The 22,748-nt window shown below is 39.8% G+C and overlaps 1 protein-coding gene across 1 annotated transcript in view; it reads left to right on the forward strand.

Annotated features, from left to right (window-relative positions):
* ARAP3 (ArfGAP with RhoGAP domain, ankyrin repeat and PH domain 3) overlaps positions 1-22,748 on the forward strand; it is a 1,205,760-nt gene that overhangs the window by 601,174 nt on the left and 581,838 nt on the right. The window contains exon 9 of the mRNA XM_044069919.1: positions 5,165-5,352. Within this exon, the coding sequence (XP_043925854.1) occupies positions 5,165-5,352 (188 nt within the window). The remainder of the gene's footprint in view (positions 1-5,164; positions 5,353-22,748) is intronic.

Consider the following 22,748-nt stretch of genomic DNA (forward strand, 5'->3'; position numbering starts at 1 on the left):
TCTATAGGTGGGTTGGTAGGAGCAGTCTACTTTGAGCTTGATTACATAGGTAAGACAGTGGTTACTTAGGTCATCAGGCAAAGTGTCTGATTTATAAGATTGAAGATGGGTATTGACAAGTATCCAGTCTAGGGTACTTTCCTTGTTATTGGGTTTTCCTGTCCTGGTGGGGGAGGTTATAATTTGAGTAAATCCATAAAGGTTTATGTGGGTTGCGGGGGTTTCGCAAGAGCAAGTGTTCCAGTCAATGTTTAAATCCGCAAGAACAAGTGTTTATTATGGGTGGTTATTGGATAACCAATATAAGAAGTCTTCTAAGGTTTCTGTGTTCCTCTCTGGGGGAATGTAGACACAGACAATGTTTACATTTTTGTTTTTGTTAATTTGTTTTGAGATAAATTTAAGCATTATTGAACTGGGGTGGTTGTTGGGTGTCGATGCTGACAGATAGGGTAGACTTGTAAAGTATGGCTACCCCACCACCCTTTCTGGTGGTACGGTCTAGTCAAAACATGCTATACCCTGGTGGTAGAATCTCATGGTCCTTGGTGGCAGGCTTCAGCCACGTTTCTGTTAGGTATAATATATCTGGGGAATGAACAGCTAAGAGGGCATGCAGGTGCCGAGTTTTGTTATTTATGCTCCTAATGTTTAGATGGCAGGCCAGCAGTGAGCTAGGAGGTCTATTTGTTGGAGCTATGGAGGTAGGGGATATAGTAGGGAGATTAGGGCCAACAGGTGGGGATGGACCAGGGTTTGGGTGGATGTCGCCATCCTTTGTAAGGTTGTAGTGTATCCTGAGTATGAGTTTTAAGATTTTGAATAAGGTTTTGTAATAGTGTCTAGTTTTATGACTAATGTAACTAGGTGTAGTAAGATGGTAGTATTTAGGGGTTAAGGAGGTAAGCATGAGGGGAGTGAGTAAGGATGCATTATTATCTGTTGTAGCTGGGATGGATGTTTGGAATTTAGAGTAGTGGAAACCTGGGTGATCCTGATATTCATAGGCTGTTAGGAGGTATGGGATGAGTAAAAGGGGTAGAAGTAGAGTTAATAAGACTATTTTGGGTGATATCATTCCTACTGAATGGTATTTGACACTTAGGCAAAAGGAATAGTAGGGTTGGAGAACTGGTGGTATCAGGTTGAGAGTGGTGCTGTTGAGTGACAAGTTGTTACTGATTGGTTTAAAAAAGTGGGGTGTGGTCTAGTACCAATAAATGTAGCAACACCAGGGGTGGGAGGGATTTGGGGGCAGGGAAGGGTGCGAAGCAAGCTCGAGCGAAGTGAGGGCAAGCGGAGCAGTGATGAACCAATGCCTGTACTAAGTTGTTGCAATTTAACCTTTAATTTTACTTATGTTTAGCAGGAAAGACAGACCAACAGTATGCAATTCTGAGGATTATTACAAGGATTACTTGTTCAAATGTCAGACAAGTAAGCAAAACGTTCAACAGGAATCTATGTCTTGAGTGTTGGAAAGCCAGAAAGGTATAAATTATACCTGTAAATATTAGGGTCAGAGAGACAAATGTAAGAGTCAGTGGACTTTAGTTACAGGGGAAGGAGGCAAACACTCAAGTAGAAAAGAGCCCTATGGCTGACCAAATGGTGACTTGCTTAATTACACAGCACTGTAAGAGAAAGCTTAACACATGCTTTTTGTGTGTGTAACCTACTCTGATTAATTGCTGGGAGAAACATTTTTTGTTGTATTTTCCAATTGCAATCCTGTAGACACCATTATTCAGGAGCTGCAGTTTGTTAGTGTAGGTAAATGTGAAGTTCAACTAGGAAAAGAGAAAAGCAGAGATTCTAGGGTAAGCATTAAGGCAGCAACAGGCAGTTATTTTATAATAGTACATTCAGAAAGTTTTTTGGGGGGGGAGTACACTAGCACACTTCGGAATGGATTAAGATTGATAGCTAAGAAACCTTAGCAAGAGAGCAATGCAATAAACAAAACACATGCCAGATTTTAAAGATATACCAGTAAAACTAAATCAATTGTTCACAATTGTAAAACTGGAAATTGTCAGTAAAAGCAATTCAGGTAAAGCTAGTACAAGTTTTTCAGGTCATAAAATCACTTCTTCAATGTGTGTGTGCAATTTAAACATTAAAAACATATGCAGCAAGTAGTAGCTCTCATTATACACTTTCTCTAGGTACAGGTTCAGTTTAAACATGAATATTACCACAGAAATTCAGTAAAGTCACTAGCTACTTATAGAGCTTCTGAAACAAAAATACAACAGTCTGTGCAGAATCAGAATTTAGCATCAGATCATTCAGTTACACACAAAAAACAGTACATTTCCATACTATGAAGAAACGTACACTGAGTCACACCAGGTCAGCCAAGGGGGGGGAGAGAGAGAGGGAAATCCTAAGCACCTAGATTTGAAAATGATGCCTGTGCTAAGTTGTAGCAGTTTAACCTGTACGAGGAAAGGGGGGGGGGAGAAGGCAGTAGGAGTGGTTAGAGGAATACCTTGATTGACTGACACCACACCAGAGATAAGTTGAATGTAAGGGCCTACAATCAGCACTGTAATGTTACTCACACTCAGCACTTTAATTTTACTTATGTTTGGCAGGAAAGACAGACTAACAGTATACAATTCTGAGGATTATTACAAGGGTTACTTGTTCAAATGTCAGACAAGTAAGTAAGTAAAACTTTCAACAGGAATCTATGTCTTGAGTGTTAGAAAGCCAGAAAGGAATAAATTATACCTGTAAAAATTAAGGTCAGAGAGACAAATGTAAGAGTCAGTGGACTTTAGTTACAGGGGAAGGAGGCAAACACTCAAGTAGAAAAGAGCCCTATGGCTGACCAAAATGGTGACTTGCTTAATTACACAGCACTGTAAGAGAAAGCTTAACAAATAGTTTTTGTGTGTGTGACATACTCTGATTAATTGCTTGGAGAAACAATTTTTGTTGTGTTTTCCAGTTGCAATCCTGTAGACACCATTATTCAAGAGCTGCAGTTTGTTTGTGTAGGTAAATGTGAAGTTCAAACTGAGTCACACCAGATCAGCCAAGGGGGGGAAGAGAGAGGGAAAATGAAGAAAATATAAAATAATTAAAATTTTGATTGCAGCCTGGTAATGTCATTGCTAATTAAAGTATCATATACATAAAGTCACAAAGTCAAAGTGCAAACTGTAAAGATGTAAGTTCAGTTCTCGCCCCTCCCCCATGGCTTATTTAGTTTCTGTTCATAAACTGAGTTTGACAAGGATCGGTCAGTAGAGTAAACACATTCATACTTCTTCATAAGCCTCCAACATTGATTCATAGCTCAGACAACCACTTCCTGGCTTCCCTTTATGTACCATTTCCAGACACAATGGAGAAAATGACCTGCAGTCAATATTACAGTCACAACTTTATTGAATTACTCATTTTGTATTTTAAGCTTATTGTAAATCATGAATCACATTAGCAACATGTTTAGTATCTGAATATACATGACTTCAGATGACACAGAGCTGCTTGTGGTTAAGAAGGATATTAAAGAGTTATATGGTACCAGATAAATAAATGTATATATATATATATATATATATATATATATATATATATATATATATATAGCCTTGCAGTTTTAATTATAAAGGTAAAACTCAGTAAAACTATTATTAAATGACCACCAAATGTAACATGAAACTATTATGTATCCAGATGGAATCAGCTGACTGCATCATTTTGTGGCTACACTCAAAATTCCTTCATAAACCTCTCTATGGTCAGGACGTGCATTGTGTCTCCAAAGTTTTGTCAAGCACTAGAGTGCATTTCTGACAACAAAGAGGACAGAGTTTGAGACAACCGTTCTGCATGAAGTATTGTCCTGTCTTCATTTTAATATGACTTTATTCTTACTCTGTCTGACAAATGCCTATAATGGGAATAGCTGTGTGCAGAGGCTGCTCTCTAGGAAGGATTATGCAAGAGATTTCTAGAAGAAAATTAGATTACCATCAAGAGAGCGCATATTTGAAAGAAGCTCTTCTACTTCTTCCCCTACTTCCACAAGCAATTGTACTCTGGTTGTTCCCAGATTATCGTGAGGCACTTCTCACTCACCTTAGTTAGGGATGTCTGATTGTGTTTTTGTTTTTTTTTTTGGTTAAAGAACTAATGAGGCTGAGAGAACTTGCCACAGTGTATATAGGATTTATGTATGCATATAAAAGACCTAAAAGATGATAAAATCAGTTTTCCTACCTCTTTTGCCAAACATTGGAAGGGTCATTTGCCATGTTTTGAACAGCTGGAGGACAGTCAGCCCTATGGATATTGCATGCTGCAAGATCCTCCTTCAAAGTTGCACCCCTGGATTTCTTAGCCAGTATGATATACTTTACAAAGCACCATTAACTGAACATAACTTACTGCCAGTGTCACTTTGTTTATCCTTTTTATAATGCTGTTGTTTATGATCTTAGGAATTACATATTTTGAAAGTGAGTAAAAGTGTAATAGTGATCATTTTAAAGTGTCATCACTTTTGAAACAGACTTAGAGCTAAGGGCAGCTATGAATGCCAAAGAGATGCCCATAAATTCTGAAAAATGTATTTACAGACAGTGAAAAGAAAATAAGTGAGGTATAATAATCCCGTCTCTGCCAGGGGGAACTGCTAATAAACAAGGCTCAGAGTAATCAGGAAGAAAAGAAGATATATTCATGATGGACAGTTCATTTATACCAGGAGTTAGTGCTGGAATACCAAGGGTAATCTTGCATCACTGTTTCATACTACAATTTGGGAAGAATCTTATATTAGTACAAATGTAAGCTTTCTATAATTTGCATATTTGTACTTCATGGTGCTTTTAATATGTTTTAGCATTGTCTAAATAATTTGATTGGTTAGAATGATGTATATTGTCATATTAGTATTAAGTTACAGATCTGTAGACTACAGTAAATTCAAGATATTACAAGACGCCTTTTCTGGCCTTATTAATCCCGTTTGTACAAATAAAGTAAATAAGTAGTGACAAACTGAGTATTTTTTGAGTTCTATAATTGAGCAAGAATCCGCCAGACAGTGAACAGTATTAACAGCAGTGAAGACATTTTCTGGGTAAAGTAATTATCCCTTCTCCTCCTTTACTTTCCCCTTCTCCACTTCTTTCTTCTATAGCCCAGAGAAATGAATGGTGTAAGACTGTACAACGTAAGGTAGAAGACCATCACCGCTGTTCGTTGCGTCCCCGTCTTGGCTTGACCAGCTGTTGCAAGAAGTATGGCTACCTGGAGATGAAGGGATACAAGTCTAAAATCTTTGCTACCCTTAGTATGGACCAAGTATGGCTATATAAAAATGAACAGGTGAGTTCCAGAATCAGGAAGCAAATATGATTCTCCCACTCTCAAGTTCAAAGCAATAGTTGGTATAGTTCATCAAACAAGAGTCCAGGATATCTGTCAGTGTGCTCTGTATTTTCTTTTGATGGACACATCAACACTGATTGTAATATAAAAATCAAATGTTCACACATGGACATTGATCATAGGGATAATCTGAGCTTGGCACCATCTATTTGAGTAAATCAATACAATAGTTATCTCACAAAAATCAAAACTGCAGATTTCCTTATACATTATGTTATTTGGTAATACTACTTACATCCTACCTGGAAGCTAAAACTTGTATTTTAATTAAGGAATAAACCCAATTGCCAGGTCCTATTTCAACAAAATTATGGCACACACACAAAAAAAAATTACAAAAGACTAGATCAGAGAAGAATGTACTTTAATGAGCTCTGAGATGTTTTTGTATAGGCCTGTAGTACCTAACAAGCATTTTTAAGATCCAGAATGTTTTGAAATTCAACTTAGTCTCAGTTTTTCTTAATTTACTGTATTGTAGTCATTGGTCCCAGCATACAGTTCACACTAATAAGACACACACACACACACACACGCACACACACGCACACACACACACACACACACGCACACACACGCACACACACACACACACACACACACACACACACACACACACACACACACACACTCACACACACACACACACACACACACACACACACACACACACACACACACACACACACACACACATATCCACAGTGTTGGGAGGTCTGACTGGCCATCAGTCACAATCTCTCTCTCTCTTTAATGCAATACAGGCTTTTAAAGACCAGTATTACATTTGCAGTGAAACCTGAGCACTGTAGCACTCTGCATGTGGTCTAAACTGTAGCACCTGTTTGCTACATTTGTACCAAGCAGTTTGCTACAGTTTAATAGAAAAAGTGTTTGTTTTTGTTAAACTAAGACATGAGCACTGTAGTGCTCCATGCAGACAAGGAATAAACTTTAACAACTGTTTGCTGCATTTGTTTAAACATTTTTAATAGATATGTTTGTGGAGTGCAGGAGTATCAGGAGCAGAGCACAGAAATGGGACCTGAATAGCTAAGGCAGGAAGGGTGGGGCATTTCATGCATCTGGCCACCTGGTTGGTATGTCAGTTGAAGGAGCGGTAGTTTTTTTTTTTTTGCAAGAGCTAGTAGGGTGCATGGCTCTAACTGTAGTACAAAAATAGAGATTGGCTTAATACAATGAAGTGCTTTTTCTTTCTGTTCTTCTTCTTCTTCTTCTTGAAGCTGGGGGTTTTGGGATCTGACTGTAATATACTGATTTCTAAATTTTTTTTTGTTTTTTTCATCTTCACTTGAAGAGTTGAGGGAGTAGGGCACTGGTTTGTGGTATTAGCACAGGACTCTGGTAGAACCAGCTATGCTTCTCATATTGTGTAACAGTGTACACACGCACACACACACATAAACACACACACACACACACACACACACACACACACACACACACACACACACACACACACACACACACACACACAGTCACTATTTTGGCACAAGTGGCTGGGTCATACTACAGGGCACCACCTGATGAATCCAGACAGTGAAACCGTGCCTTTGGCAGCTGAGACACATGCTCAGCAATGTTTCTGGTTTGCAGTATTGCATGATTGTATCCCTGCTCTGTTTGACTGTGTGGATTCCTGAAGGGTGTCATGAGAAACGGTTCTAGGGGATATTCACTATTTCCAAAAAACAAGCCACTGTGGGATGTCACCCCTTGCAAACTGTTGGTAAAGGTCACATGTCTGCCATATGTATGTAGGAGTAATGAAAAATGCTTAAGTGGCTGGCACACATATTGTACATGATATTGTGTATATTACTGACCACCTGGTAGTGGATGGAGTGATACCTTTTTTGTTCACGTACCTCCTTCTCACTTCACTATGTGGGGCCTTTATTTCAGTGTACATTCTATGGCACCATCACCCCAAGGAAATGGGCCACATTGTAGAACTCATACATAGTATTTGCTCACTCCACTAGAGTTTAGGGAACTACATATGCTCCCCCATTTGCAGAAGCATGGATCAAGAAACTGATAGAGTATTCTCAAGACACATACCTGAGATACCTTTATCGTGTCCCTAGTAGGTCACTGAAAGATCTCTGTAGCTAATATATGAAAAGTCACACATTCCTTCTTATCCACTGGGATATGTACTCCACAATTCTCGTGGGGCTGCAGATGAGGTCAACCTATTTCCAGGATTTGTTGTATAGTGTCTATGTCAGCCTAGTATGAAAGCAATGAAATGTTAAACACAGTTGGAGAACCTGACATTTCCGGGGTGACGTCATATACCAGTGAGCACACTGTCTGCAATGACAGCCACATGCAGATGGACATTTATTATGGTTGGGGAAACTGTAACATATTTCAACAATGTACTCCATCAGAATATGGGCATATGTTCAAGTTCAAATGTACAGCAGGCACAGAACCCCTGTACAGCATCACTGCACAGCACAACTGCACAGTATGCGTGCACAGCACCCCCACACAGCAGCACTGCATAGCATCACTGTACAGCACAACTGCACAGCATCCTTGCACAGCACCACTCGACAGCATCACTGCACAGCACAGCACAACTGCACAACATCCCTGCACAGCACCACTGGACATAATAGCTGCACAGCACAACTGCAAAGCACCCCTGGACAGCAACACTGCACAGCACCCTTGTACAGCATCACTGCACAGCACTCCTGCACAGCACCACTGCACACCATCACTGCACAACCCAACTACACAACATTTAAACATCTTTGAGTTACTCATTTGTCTTTTTTTTCCCCATTACATTGCATCTCATTATACAGCTAAGCTGGCCCCATTATTTAGCCTAGCCACATCGTACAGCTTGGTTTTCTTTATCACAAACACATTGAATGTGACCATTTGTTGTGCAAATTCACTTAGAGTGATGCAACAAAGTTTCATGCTCATCATGTGAGGGAAAACTATGTATTTATTTATGTATTTATTTATGTATGTATTATTTATTTGTGGTGTACCACAGGGTTCATTTCTGGGACCAATCCTGTTTGGTATCTACTTCTCTGAAGTACAGGTTAATGCAGAAGGCCTTTGGCTAATAAAGTTCGCAGATGAGCCATAGTCGAGTCGCCAAAGTATGTGAACATCCTACAGAAGGGCCTGACTGAGACAGATGCCTGGTGTCAGAGCCATGGCCTCAAACTCAATGCCAAAAAGTGCATTGTCATTCCCTTTGGTAAAACCTCTGTACCCATGAACTACCACATAGGCGGCAGTCTACTTAATGCCGAATGTGTGATAAGAGACCTTGGGACCCAGGTGGACAGTAGTCTCTCCTTTGATAATCACATTGCCACAGTAGTCAGGAAATCCTTCTACATGGCACACCTCATCACAAAAGGGTTCTCATCCAAGAAAAAAGAGGTCATTGTTCCCCTCTACTCGACCCATTATAGAGTACAATGCCCCTTTTGGAATGTACCTCACAAGACATCTGCAGCAGCTGGAAAGGCCACAGAAGTACCTCACAAACAGGATTACTGGTCTCAAAACAGATGCCCTACACTGACTGTCTCAAAAAACTCCAGCTTTACTCCTACTCCGAGGTGATCTCTGCCTAACATATAAAGCTATGTCAAACCCAGAGCTGTTGGACATGCTAGACCTAATGAAATCCCAATCCCTCCAAGCTACATACTCTAGAGACCTAAACTTTGTCACCACAATAAACAGGACATGCTGGAGGGATAGATTCCTGTCCCAGAGACTTCCCATACTGTGGAATAAGCTACCCATCTATGTCAAGCAAAGTTCCTCTTTAGCATTCTTCAAGAAAAATCTTGATGAGTGGTTGGGAAATAGGAAATACACCCCGGGGATCACTTATGTGGCTCTGCTCAACAGGGGCACAGGAAAGTAACTTTCTTGGGTAGCATAAGCCAGGGAACCTTGTTGGCTAGGCTTACTTAGACCCTTGGTCCGATAGCATAGTACCTACCTATGAACCTATAAAGAAGAAAACAACCTTAGTTATATTTAAATTAAAATGATATCAAACAGGGTCAAAACATTTGCTGCATATCTGCTGAATGGCTTTCTGTAGTTAGAAAAAATGGTTTTGGAATGAATAGGTCTTGCAGAGTATTGAGCAGTCATGTGAAAGCAACACACATATCCTGCAGCAAAAAGGAAACATGCATAAAACAACCAAGAGATAATCACAGTTATGTTATTTCAGTCTGCAGACAACTTTATTAGAAAGTACTTAAAAGAATAACAGAAAAGTATTATAGCTTTAAGCACACTAAAATTTTATACCATGTTCTTTAACAAATGTCAGTCTCCCAATAGCTGATGCCTGTTGACTTGCAAATTTCACAGCAATACTTATTTGCAGTAAGTTATGCAAGGTGACTTTCCTTTAGGTCCAAAATTACCATTCTAGATTAAAGGCAAATATTGACAGGTTTTATTTTACTGGCTTTTGGCCAGAAGTAGTCATGTGTCCCAGATTTGTTACTGCTATTCTCATACATTTGTATGAAGCTGCACACCCATAAGTCACAAGGCAGTAAACAGCTTCTTATGGAATACAAAGAGAATCTAGAGTTTATGTAGAGGAAAATATAGAATAACTTAGGCAACTTTATGCTAAAATGTTATATCATTTAGTGGTTTAGCCATTCTGCCAAAAATATTTTTTTTCAGAAAGTACAAGGGGCTGCATGTGAGAGTGTGCATATGTGTGTGCACATGTGTGTGTGTGTGTGTGGGTGTGTGTGTGACTGTCATACTTCCACACACCCCAAGATTAACAAGAACAGCCTGCAACTTTGCGTGTGAGGGAATAACTAGCACCTCGAATACCGTTCAATACACGTCTCAGTGGCACCTAAATAGAATGAGGAGGTGTGATGGGAGGAATCACTAGCCATCTGGGGTGCCTCTTGGAACTCATGCCTGGCCATTGGTTAAAAAGAATGGGGATTGTGGTGGGCAGAACCTCTAGCCAATGGAATAGAGATTGGGGTGGGAAGAACCACTAGCCACCAGGGATATGTCCTGAGATACATGCCTTAATGACACACAGGGTCAAGGAGTACACTAAACAACAGGAATACTCTGTATAACATGCCGTAAAGGCTCATATTTAAAGACAAAATGTAGTGCATGGAACCACTAGATACCAGGGATAAGTAGGGTGCCTTAAAAGTCACTAAAAAGGATTCCAAACCTGTACCTTTCTACCTCGGGTAGAAGGCATTAATTATCTGTGCCCCTGCTAGCCACCAGGGATAACATGTTTAAAACATTTGAAAAAAAAAAAATCAAGTACTAAGGGGATTTGAGCTCTGCACTCTTGATACACAAAACCCCAGTATTAAAACACTGGGCTAACAGATAAGATATCACAGCAAAGCTTTTCTAACATATATTGGGCATTATACAGTGACTGGAACTGTTTGTGACTTATGAGGGAGAGGGTCGGATACTTTAAGCATACCTCACAACCTCGTAGAACTAGACATTAGGACAAAATTATGGTGGGATAGTAAGTATCCTTCTGACAAATGTTGAAAGTAACTGGGATAACAGCTTTTGCACAAGTATGCATTTACTGAAGGATACAAAGGCTGAAACTTGAATGTCTGTTATCAAGGACTGACTGTAATCATCCTTGAATTACAAGGACAAAGAAAAAGTAGACATTGTGGACATTTTAACAAGGTATGGGGAATGTGATGTATGTACACATGGGTGTGTTTTACTTTAAGTTTGTGTGTGGGAGAGTGGCAAAGAGAAGGTGCCTGTGCTGACATAATGTGACCGTCACTGTTAGCTACAACAGGAAATACTGATCTGTACTCACAGTAGTTAATAGTGATTCAGAGACATGCAAATTGGCTAATTATAAGGTCCTCTGGCTAATGTGTCTCTGAAATGGAAATTTCCGCATAACAGGAACAAGGTATTTTTACCATAGTTCTTAGTGCGAACATTAGGGTTCTTTATGAAATCTTGCAACCATTTATGAGATTCAAGATAATATAGCCACAAAGATCATTAGAACATACAAGGCTGTGCACCACAGTAAAGTTTTTGCCTGAAGGTACGTGAACCATAAAAACATGCTTTATGTATTCACTTTTGAGGAGTAGCTTTTGCCATATCTCAGGAACATGAATGCCACTCTCTTATACATCTCAACCTCCAAACAGAAGGATTCTGGACAAAGCCAAAAATAATTGATGGACAAATTCCCAAAATCAAACATGGACAACAGGTTCCGCATTAGCAAGCAAAAAAAAATAATAATTTTCAAATAACTCATCCATGGATACCACTATATTATCTTTTTCCAAAATTCATAAAGTTGATGTAAAGCCATCTATGAGACCAATTGTCTATGCAAGGGAGTTGGGTGACACAACCCATCTCAGATTATTTAGAGTTTAAGTTAAAAATCTGTTCTGCCTGAGTCTGTTATAGGTTCATAGGTTCATACTAGGCTATCTGCCCTGGGGCAATTATAAGCCTAGCCCGATTCTGTATGGCTTACGCCACCCCTTGATTTGAGCATACTGTGCCCTTTTTAAGGTTTATTTTACTGTGCCTCTGTCTAATAGTGACACGGGAGTAATCCCTGGGACAAACCTATGATCCCCCATCCACTTATCGAGATTCTTCTTGAAGAGATTCAGTGAGGTGCTCTGCCTCACATGAACTGGAATTCTATTCCAGAGCGAAGGGAGCCTCTGGGTTATGAACCTGTCCCTCCAGCAAGTTCTATTTATTTCTGTGCTGAGGTTCAAGTCCCTCGAGCATGTGGTTCTAAGGGATTTAGATTTACTGAGGTGGAGCATGTCCATTAATTCTGGATTTGACATAGCTTTGTATGTCAGGCATAGATCGCCTCGAAGTAGGCAGTATGCAACTGAGTAGAGCTGGAGTTTTTTTAACCGAGCAGCATATGGCATCTGTTTGAGAACCTTGATCCTCTTGGTGAGATACTTTTGGGGTCTTTCTAATTGCTGCAGGTGTCAGGAAAGGTACATCCCAAAAGGGGCATTGTATTCTATGATGGGCCTGATGAGGGATGAATAAAGGGGCATGATTACCTCTCTTGATCTAGATGTGAAACCCTTCGTGATGAGGTGGGCTATGTAGAAGGTCTTTCTAACCACTTTGGCAATGTGGTTTTTAAAGGAGAGATTGCTATCAACTTCGGTCCCCAGGTCCCTAATAACTTTCTCTGTACTTAATGGGTTTCCACCTATGTGGTAATTTGTGGGCACATTGTTTTTGCCAAAGGGTATGACTATACATTTTTTGGCATTTAGCTTTAAACCATGGCGCTGGCACCAGTTATCTGTCTCTGTGAGACCTTTTAGAAGGATGTTTGTGTCAGCTGGAGAGTTGATTATGGCGCCCAGTTTGCAGTCGTCTGCGAACTTGGTGAGCCATAGTCCTCCCCCGTTTGCCTGTACCTTGGAAAAGTATATACCGAACAAGAGTGGTCCCAGGACAGAACCCTGTGGGATGCCACTTGTGACCGGTTTTGAGTCTGACATGGCTCCAGCAACTCTCACTCTGTGGGTTCTGTCTTTGAGCCAGTTTGCAACCCATCTTGTGACATAGGGGTTTATGTTTAAGCTGGATAGCTTATCTATGATGCCCGAGTGGGGTATTGTGTCAAATGCCTTTGCAAGGTCCAGATAGGCTGTGTGGACTACCTTCCCTTCATCTATGGCTTTGGTGACTGTTTCAAAGAAGTCAACCAGGTTCAAAAGGCAGGATCTGCCCTTGACAAAGCCGAACTGGGTAGGATCTAGTGTCTGTAGGTCCCCAATGTCTTTGTTTATGAGCTCCATGGTGATCCTCTCCATAGCCTTGCAGACTAAGCTAGTCAGGCTTATGGGGCGATAGTTTCCAGGGTCCGTAGAGGCTCCACCTTTGTGGAGTGGACCACTGTTGCTGTACGCCATTCTGTGGGCACATATCCTGTAGTGAGGCTGAGATTGTATATCTGTTTTATTTGAGGGATTAGTTCATCTTGGAGTTCATGTAGGATGCAACCTGGGACGCCATCTGGTCCCATGGAAGCAGTGTTTTTTGCTTTGGAGAGGGCAGCCTTCACCTGAGCATCTGAGATGTTTGGGAGGTGGCCCTCTGCTGGGATAGATACTTGCTCTTTTGGGGGGGAGGGGGTGGAGAAGTTTGCACTGAACCTGTCTGCCAGGATATTGGTGATGTCTGTGGGTTTGTCTGTGGGTTCAGTGTATTTTTTGTCATTTAGAATCAACTCAGAACAAGTCTGGGAGTTGCATCCCAGGTTTCTAACATAACTGAAAAAAGCCTTATGATTGTCTTTGGTGTCCTGTGCAATTTTTCTCTTGAAGCTGGCCTTGGAGGATTTTATGAGGGATCGTAATTTTTTGCTAGTACTGATCAGAGATGCCTTCCCTATTAGGGATTTTGCTCTATCATGTAGTAGCTTCCTCCTTCTGTTGTACAGTTTATTTATGGCAGGGGTCCACCAGACTGGACGCCTGCCTTTGGATGATTGGGTCTTGGTTTTGTTTGGGATAGCATGATCCATGCATTCCTGGAGATGTCCGTAGAATGCATTTATATAGGATTCTGCAGTTTGGGCCGTAGTTTCCACTGGCCCTGGGGCCTTGAAGGATTCCACTTCGGTTTTGAGAAGTGAGAAGTTCGCTTTTGAGAAGTTTTTCACTGTGGTTTTCTGGGCTGGGGGTGGGGTCGGGATGTGGACATCCAGTGAAATTAATTTATGGTCTGATCTTACCAATGAGGGAAATACTTCTGGTGTGGAGCATAGAGTCCCCATGTTGGTAATGATCAGGTCTAGTATGTTGTCCCCTCTTGTGGGAGTGGTGACTAGTTGTTCCATAGCATTTGAGTTTATAATTTCTAGGAATCTTTGGGCTAAGGTGCTGGGGCTTGAGTAGTGCTCCCAGTCAATGTTTGGGTAGTTGAAGTCACCCAATATAATGGTGTTCGGAGAGATCTTCATGTTCTCAAATGTTTTCAGGAAAGCCGAGTGGGATTCCTGACTTTGAGAGGGTGGTCTGTAGGATGCTATAAACTGAAAAGCAGTCTTGCCCACTGTTAGTTGCACATGGATGGTCTCCGATACTTCATGCAATGCCACTAACCTGGAGGTGTGGATATCCTTGATAAATATGGAAACTCCCCCTCCTTTTGTGGTTCAGTCTGGGTTTTGGGGCCGAAAAGCATGATATGAGATATAGCCTGGTAGTGCTGGGGTGCTCTCTGGAGCCTTGAACCAGGTTTCTGTCACTGCACAGATATCGATGTTCTCCATACTGAGGAGAGCTTCGAGTGCATGCATCTTGAGGTTAAGACTTCTGGCATTTAGCAGCATTACCCTTAGTTTCTTGTTCCTTGTGCTGTCTATGGGGGTGGGTTTGACTTTTGAGCCTTGCCTAAAAAAGGCACTATGGGGGTGGAAATAGCCTTTGCCAATATCCAAAAGCCCAGTGGTGACAGGTGCAAGCCGTCCCTAGTGAAGCAACGTGGCTTGTCGAGCATGTCATCCCAGGCTGACAGACACTGGATCCCCTTTGAATGACACCAAAATTTTAGCCAGTTGTTAAAATCGATCATTTTGTCTTTGTACTGTGGCATCATTCTAGGTGAGGGTAAGATGCTGCTCAAGGTCAGGGTCATACCAGCCTGGGCTACATGATCAGAGAGCTCCTCTATGTCTCTTTTCATGTAGTCCAGGGAGGTACGTTTCAGGTCATTCACACCAGCATGTACAATGACTGAGTCATATTTGTATTTGCTTTGGAGTGACCTGAGTGCTTGCGTAATGTGTCGGATCCTAGCACCCAACAGGCAGCTCACCGTGACTTTCTCTTTATTCAGCCTGGTGAGCGGGACGTCAGTGTGTCTGACAATAGAGTCACCTATAACTAGAGTATCAGGTGTGTTATTCAGCCTTAAGGGCTGTGGCTGCTTGGCACACTGACTTTGTGGGTTATGTGTTGTGTGTGTTTTGTTTTGAGGTAGCATTTGCTTGGATGTCTGCTTTGGAGGTCTCTGTTGCTTAGGTAGATTTTTATTTAGAGCCTCCGAGTATGTTTTTGTGTATTTATGTGTTTGGTTCACTGATGTGGTGGGACTATGCGATACTGGAATTGTGTTGTGTGAGGTTACCTTCTCCTCCTGACTGGTTACACCAGTTTTGAGATGAGAGAGCTCAGCCTCCAGTTTGGCTAAATAGTTGCATCTCTCACATATATTTGAACCTGTTTGGAGGAGGAGAGGGTTGTCCGTGTACATGAGACAGTTGTAACATTGCCTCAAAATTCCCAGATTCACCAGCTGGACTGAAGAGGAAACCATTGACTGACCATTGGACATGCTAGAGTAATAGGGAAACTGAATTTAAGATGGACCAATAGAAGACAGGGCAATTGTAGAGAGTATAAGAGTAAGTAGTGCTTCTGGTTTAATAGTGCTAACTTGTAGGATTACTTAATTGGACCAGTAAAGGACCTTAGAATGAGAATATGGCGTTTAAATTGAGAGATAGAGCAGTTCTAAGGGAAAAAGTGAAGAGCAGACTTTGTGGAACCAGGAAAAGTTTAAACCCAATTAGGCGGCACTGCCCGCTGTTGCGCTATGGACAAAAACGCGCAAAACCACGCAAAAGAGGGTTTTAAGAGAGGAAGATGAAGGAGTTTTGGAATTGACCCAAAATGGCCAATAAAACTACAGTTTCAAGTCAGTAACCACTCCCACAGGGGCAGGCAGGCTGCTCAATGTTTTTCACTGCCACTGATCAACAGAGAGACTTCCGTTTAGCCCAAGCAAAAAATGGCCTCACAGAAACTTACAAACAGTTCATGAACAGCAAGCCTGTAACTGAACTTTTTTAAATCTCAGAAAAGTGGGAAAAAAGCAAGATTTTTTTTGTTTGTTTGTTTTTTCAGAGATAGCAGAGGTTCACAAGTATCAACAAGTTATAACAGTGCAGTAAATGACCCCACACAAGAGTGCTAGGCCAAAGACAGATAAAATGCAAGTTTTGAGAAAAAACGATTTTAAAAATAAGTGCAAACAGGAAATTCAGTAAACAGCTCTAGGTTGTGCTCTAAATACAGTTACTAATGCAGAAATCAAATTTAACAAGCCAGAAAAAGCTCAAAATAGGCGGCTATGCAGAAAAATTTAGCAAATAAAGAGGAAAAATACTTAAAATCTCAAAAGTGGCTCCTTTCTTCTCTCAGCGTTTTCTCCTCTTGGTGGGTGCTTCACCAACAGCCAACAAGCCTGAAAAGATGCCAAAACCATGAGGCAACCAGGTTTTAAGAGAGGAAGATGAAGGAGTTTTGGAATTGACCCAAAATGGCCAATCAAACTACAGTTTCAAGTCAGTAACCACTCCCACAGGGGCAGGCAGGCTGCTCAATGTTTTTCACTGCCACTGATCAACAGAGAGACTTCCCTTTAGCCCAAGCAAAAAATGGCCTCACAGAAACTTACAAACAGTTCAAGAACAGCAAGCCTGTAACTGAACTTTTTTAAATCTCAGAAAAGTGGGAAAAAGCAAGATTTTTTGTTTTTGTTTTTCAGAGATAGCAGAGGTTCACAAGTATCAACAAGTTATAACAGTGCAGTAAATGACCCCACACAAGAGTGCTAGGCCAAAGACAGATAAAATGCAAGTTTTGAGAAAAAAACGATTTTAAAAATAAGTGCAAACATGAAATTCAGTAAACAGCTCTAGGTTGTGCTCTAAATACAGTTACTAATGCAGAAATCAAATTTAACAAGCCAGAAAATGCTCAAAATAGGCGGTTATGCAGAAAAACTTAGCAAATAAACAGAGGAAAAATACTTAAAATCTCAAAAGTGGCTCCTTTCTTCTCTCAGCGTTTTCTCCCCTTGGTGGGTGCTTCACCAACAGCCAACAAGCCTGAAAAGATGCCAAAACCACGAGGCAACCAGGTTTTAAGAGAGGAAGATGAAGGAGTTTTGGAATTGACCCAAAATGGCCAATAAAACTACAGTTTCAAGTCAGTAACCACTCCCACAGGGGCAGGCAGGCTGCTGAATGTTTTTCACTGCCACTGATCAACAGAGAGACTTCACTTTAGCCCAAGCAAAAAATGGCCTCACAGAAACTTACAAACAGTTCAAGAACAGCAAGCCTGTAACTGAACTTTTTTAAATCTCAGAAAAGTGGGAAAAAAGCAAGATTTTTTTTTTTTTGTTTTTTTCAGAGATAGCAGAGATTCACAAGTATCAACAAGTTATAACAGTGCAGTAAATGACCCCACACAAGAGTGCTAGGCCAAAGACAGATAAAATGCAAGTTTTGAGAAAAAAACGATTTTAAAAATAAGTGCAAACAGGAAATTCAGTAAACAGCTCTAGGTTGTGCTCTAAATACAGTTACTAATGCAGAAATTAAATTTAATAAGCCAGAAAATGCTCAAAATAGGCGGCTATGCAGAAAAATTTAGCAAATAAAGAGGAAAAATACTTAAAATCTCAAAAGTGGCTCCTTTCTTCTCTCAGCGTTTTCTCCTCTTGGTGGGTGCTTCACCAACAGCCAACAAGCCTGAAAAAATGCCAAAACCATGAGGCAACCAGGTTTTAAGAGAGGAAGATGAAGGAGTTTTGGAATTGACCCAAAATGGCCAATAAAACTACAGTTTCAAGTCAGTAACCACTCCCACAGGGGCAGGCAGGCTGCTCAATGTTTTTCACTGCCACTGATCAACAGAGAGACTTCCCTTTAGCCCAAGCAAAAAATGGCCTCACAGAAACTTACAAACAGTTCAAGAACAGCAAGCCTGTAACTGAACTTTTTAAATCTCAGAAAAGTGGGAAAAAAGCAAGATTTTTTTGTTTTTGTTTTTCAGAGATAGCAGAGGTTCACAAGTATCAACAAGTTATAACAGTGCAGTAAATGACCCCACACAAGAGTGCTAGGCCATAGACAGATAAAATGCAAGTTTTGAGAAAAAACGATTTTAAAAATAAGTGCAAACAGGAAATTCAGTAAACAGCTCTAGGTTGTGCTCTAAATACAGTTACTAATGCAGAAATCAAATTTAACAAGCCAGAAAATGCTCAAAATAGGCGGCTATGCAGAAAAACTTAGCAAATAAACAGAGGAAAAATACTTAAAATCTCAAAAGTGGCTCCTTTCTTCTCTCAGCATTTTCTCCTCTTGGTGGGTGCTTCACCAACAGCCAACAAGCCTGAAAAGATGCCAAAACCATGAGGCAACCAGGTTTTAAGAGAGGAAGATGAAGGAGTTTTGGAATTGACCCAAAATTGCCAATAAAACTACAGTTTCAAGTCAGTGACCACTCCCACAGGGGCAGGCAGGCTGCTCAATGTTTTTCACTGCCACTGATCAACAGAGAGACTTCCCTTTAGCCCAAGCAAAAAATGGCCTCACAGAAACTTACAAACAGTTCAAGAACAGCAAGTCTGTAACTGAACTTTTTTAAATCTCAGAAAAGTGGGAAAAAAGCAAGATTTTTTTTTTTTGTTTTTTTCAGAGATAGCAGAGGTTCACAAGTATCAACAAGTTATAACAGTGCAGTAAATGACCCCACACAAGAGTGCTAGGCCAAAGACAGATAAAATGCAAGTTTTGAGAAAAAAAATGATTTTAAAAATAAGTGCAAAGAGGAAATTCAGTAAACAGCTCTAGGTTGTGCTCTAAATACAGTTACTAATGCAGAAATCAAATTTAACAAGCCAGAAAATGCTCAAAATAGGCAGCTATGCAGAAAAACGTAGCAAATAAACAGAGGAAAAATACTTAAAATCTCAAAAGTGGCTCCTTTCTTCTCTCTCTGTTAGCTATGTAAAAGTTAGCAGTGATTTTTGAAACATCTATATGACTGATATTTAGTGAGTAAGAATGTTTCCTATATATTCCTACTTTGGATGTAGCTTCATTGTTTACAGTAATGCAAAATTACTATGGTGATGAATAAGTCATAAAGTATTTACTATGGTGTTGAATAAGTCATAAAGTATTTACTATGGTGTTAAATAAACTATAAAGTATTTAATCTCCCATGTATTACTTTTTAATTTAACAAACTATATTTAGTATTAGAAAATAATGTTTATTTATTTTTTTTTTTAGGATTTTTTTTTTATTTTCATAGAAGGGGGTGTAACAGTAGATATTCCCATGGCTAATTTGTATGCCAATATATTTATGCCAGTATTTTGCTTTTAACATATTAAATTGTGTCTTTTGTGGTACTTTGAGTAGTTTTTTGTTTTTTTTTTTAATCTGACTTAGTTTTATCTGCTTGAGTTTCTTTACTTTGCTGTTTTAGAAGTTTTTACATCTTCATGAGCTACTAACAACTCATGCAGATGGGACCTTAGTTTAAAATTTCATCTGAAAAACATCCTATTTTCTTTAATTGATAATTTATTGGGAGGTGGAACTGCTCACTTTACAGTGTTGTTTTGTTGCCACATGTACAGTTATGTAGCCTCTAAACATCACCTGAATGAGTGATAGTTCAGAAATCTAAAAGCCACTGTTAAGTCTGTTACCCATGGCTGGTATGTGCTTGAGAGTTTTACTTTATACTACTTAAAGCTGTTGTATGTGTATTGTTTTTTTGTGACACTCCAGTCGTTTAGTGGAATTTGTTAAATAGGTTACAATTAATGCATTAAAACTAGCTTAGATGCCTTTTTTGTATGTAATTGTATTGTCTGACTGAGTTTTTTGTGGGGTCACCAAGCTACAGCTACGCATAATTAACCTCATGCAGTCCCAGAGTCTTTTAAGTTTGAAACTCCTGCTGTAGTGTGCAGATGGTTTCATGCTGAGTTCTTATTTAAGAACTTAATACTTTTCAGAAAGATGCATGACATTTTTCATGTTTTTGGTAGCAGTCGTACTTAAAATATTTGCCAAATATGTTCTAAATCTTGTTTTTTTTTATTAATATATGTCATCTGAGGCAGTAAAGTGAAAGATTTTCAGAGAATGCTTTAAAGAGCAATTCATTAATGTACAAAACATGGAGTTATTAACTGACATATTTTCAGACACAGTAAATTATCTAGAAATTGTTTTAAATACTGCATGTTTCAAATGATGTTCTATCTATAACAAAAGTAATAAAGTGAACTAAATATTTTGAACATTACTCCTTGCTTTTAAAAACAATGTCAAATGTCTTCTAGATTTGCTGTTAAAATCAGTATAGCCTGCTACAAGTTATGGGCAAAAACAACATGCTTTATTATATTGATAGCATTCTATTCATAGGTTCATAGGAGATTACTAGGTTAATGGCTTAAGGGTATTTGACATGATTTTACCCAGTATATGGCCCCCTAGGTACACAAGGATGGCATGGATTTGTAGCTGTGCATTGACTATCTTACACATTGCTCCATCCATAAGGGACATAGGCACTACCCCAGGTGTGAATTTGCAATTCCCCATCCATTGGTCTAAATTGCATTTGAATAGGGTCAGGAAAAGGCTCTGCTTAATGTGAATAGGAAGCATGTTCCAAATAAGGGGCAGTGTCTGAGACACCTATCTGTCTGTCCAGTATGTTTTGTTTGAGTCGCTGTCTAAGTTTAGATCCATAAATTGGGTGACCCTCATGCTGTTTGACTTGTAGATATGTAGCAGCTCTACCAGGGTTGGATTTGTGAGTGCCTTATAGGTCAGGCATAGGTCACCCCTTAATAGTTGGTAGGAGACAGAGTAAAGGAATAGGGCTTTTAGTCTATTCGCATAGTTAATGTTGTTTGCATCCTGTATTTTCTTTGTGAGGAACATCTGAGGTTGCTCCAGCTGCTGTAAGGACCTAAGTGAAGTACATGCCAAATAGCACAATGCATTGGTCTAATGAGGGCTGAGTACAGCAGGACTATAATTTCCTTGAATCTGGATGCCAAATCTTTACTTATATGTTGTGTCACATAAAAGGACTTCCTCACCACTGTGGACACATGGTGGTCAAAGTTCAGGCTACAATCTCTCTATGTAATTAGATCTCTCACCTCCGTGTCTAATCTTAGGGGTATGCTATTGATGTTGTAATATGCAGGGGTATTTGACTTTCTGAAGGGTATGGTTTTACTTTTTTATATAATTAGCTTTAGGCCGTGGTTCTGGCACCAATCATTTGTCTGAGCTAGACCCTCCTGAAGGATATCTACATCACTGGGGATTCAGTGATTGCCCCCAGCTTGCAGTCACCAGCAAACTTTGTCATCCAGAGGAATTCCACATTAGCCTTGACTCCAGAGAAGTATATTCTGAACAGGACTGGTCCCAGCACTGAGCCCTGTGGCACACTACTACTAACTGGCCACTTGCTGAATTAAGGCAGGAGATAAATACAGCATTTTTAATTAAAATCCTGATTTATGTATTATAAGTTATGTTATGTTTCATTAAGCTCCAGTATTGATTTTGGAACTTTTCTTTCTGAGCTGCCACTGAAAATGGGCCCCTACCCAGTCAGATATTCCCAGTAATCAAATGTCAATAAATGAATAAATAAATAAATAAAGGGTGTGAGAGAGAGAGAGAAGAACAGAAAAGGAGCTGAAGACTGCAGAAATAGCTCTTTGATACCGAGTTGTTTTTCTTTGCATAGCACATAGGTAGTTTTCAGAATACTGTGACATTGGTTATTGGTAAGCATGACTGTGTTGTAACCATGTTACAGCAATGTCATTTATACATATTCTTCCCCTGTGACTTCTCTTGCTTTTTTTGCCCACTCTGCCTCATTATATATTAGCTTTTTCCTTATCGATCACTTACAGCAGCTTAGAGATCTCAGGCAATTGGATCTATGGCATGCACTTGTCTCCTTTCTAATCAAATTTCTCTTATGAATAAGAAAACTGTTCAATGCAAAATGCAGTAATAGGGTTTCTGGAGGCCAAACTCCCCATTGCATGGAATTTCTCCCCAGAACCTCCTTTAATTTTATTATCACTTCTAAATATAATGCAAACTTCTCCTTCAGTGATATTTCTTGTACAATTTGCATTTTGTACTCTTTGGCATTATTTACTAAGTGGTCATCAGCCACCATTGGTGGATTAAATGATCTTGATCCCTGGACAGTTTTCAAGCTATGAGCCCCCTACAATTTTTTTTTTTTGGATAACACAGAAATGCACATGTACATTTGGATTCACCATCTCATTTTAAATTATGTGCATTGTTTAATACAGAAACATTTGTGTTTATTTTTAAATATGAATAGTCTTAAACATTTTTC

This window comes from Protopterus annectens, chromosome 4.part0 (assembly GCF_019279795.1).
Source record: "Protopterus annectens isolate FY-2018-M chromosome 4.part0, PAN1.0, whole genome shotgun sequence".
Classification (NCBI taxonomy): Eukaryota; Metazoa; Chordata; order Ceratodontiformes; family Protopteridae; genus Protopterus; species Protopterus annectens.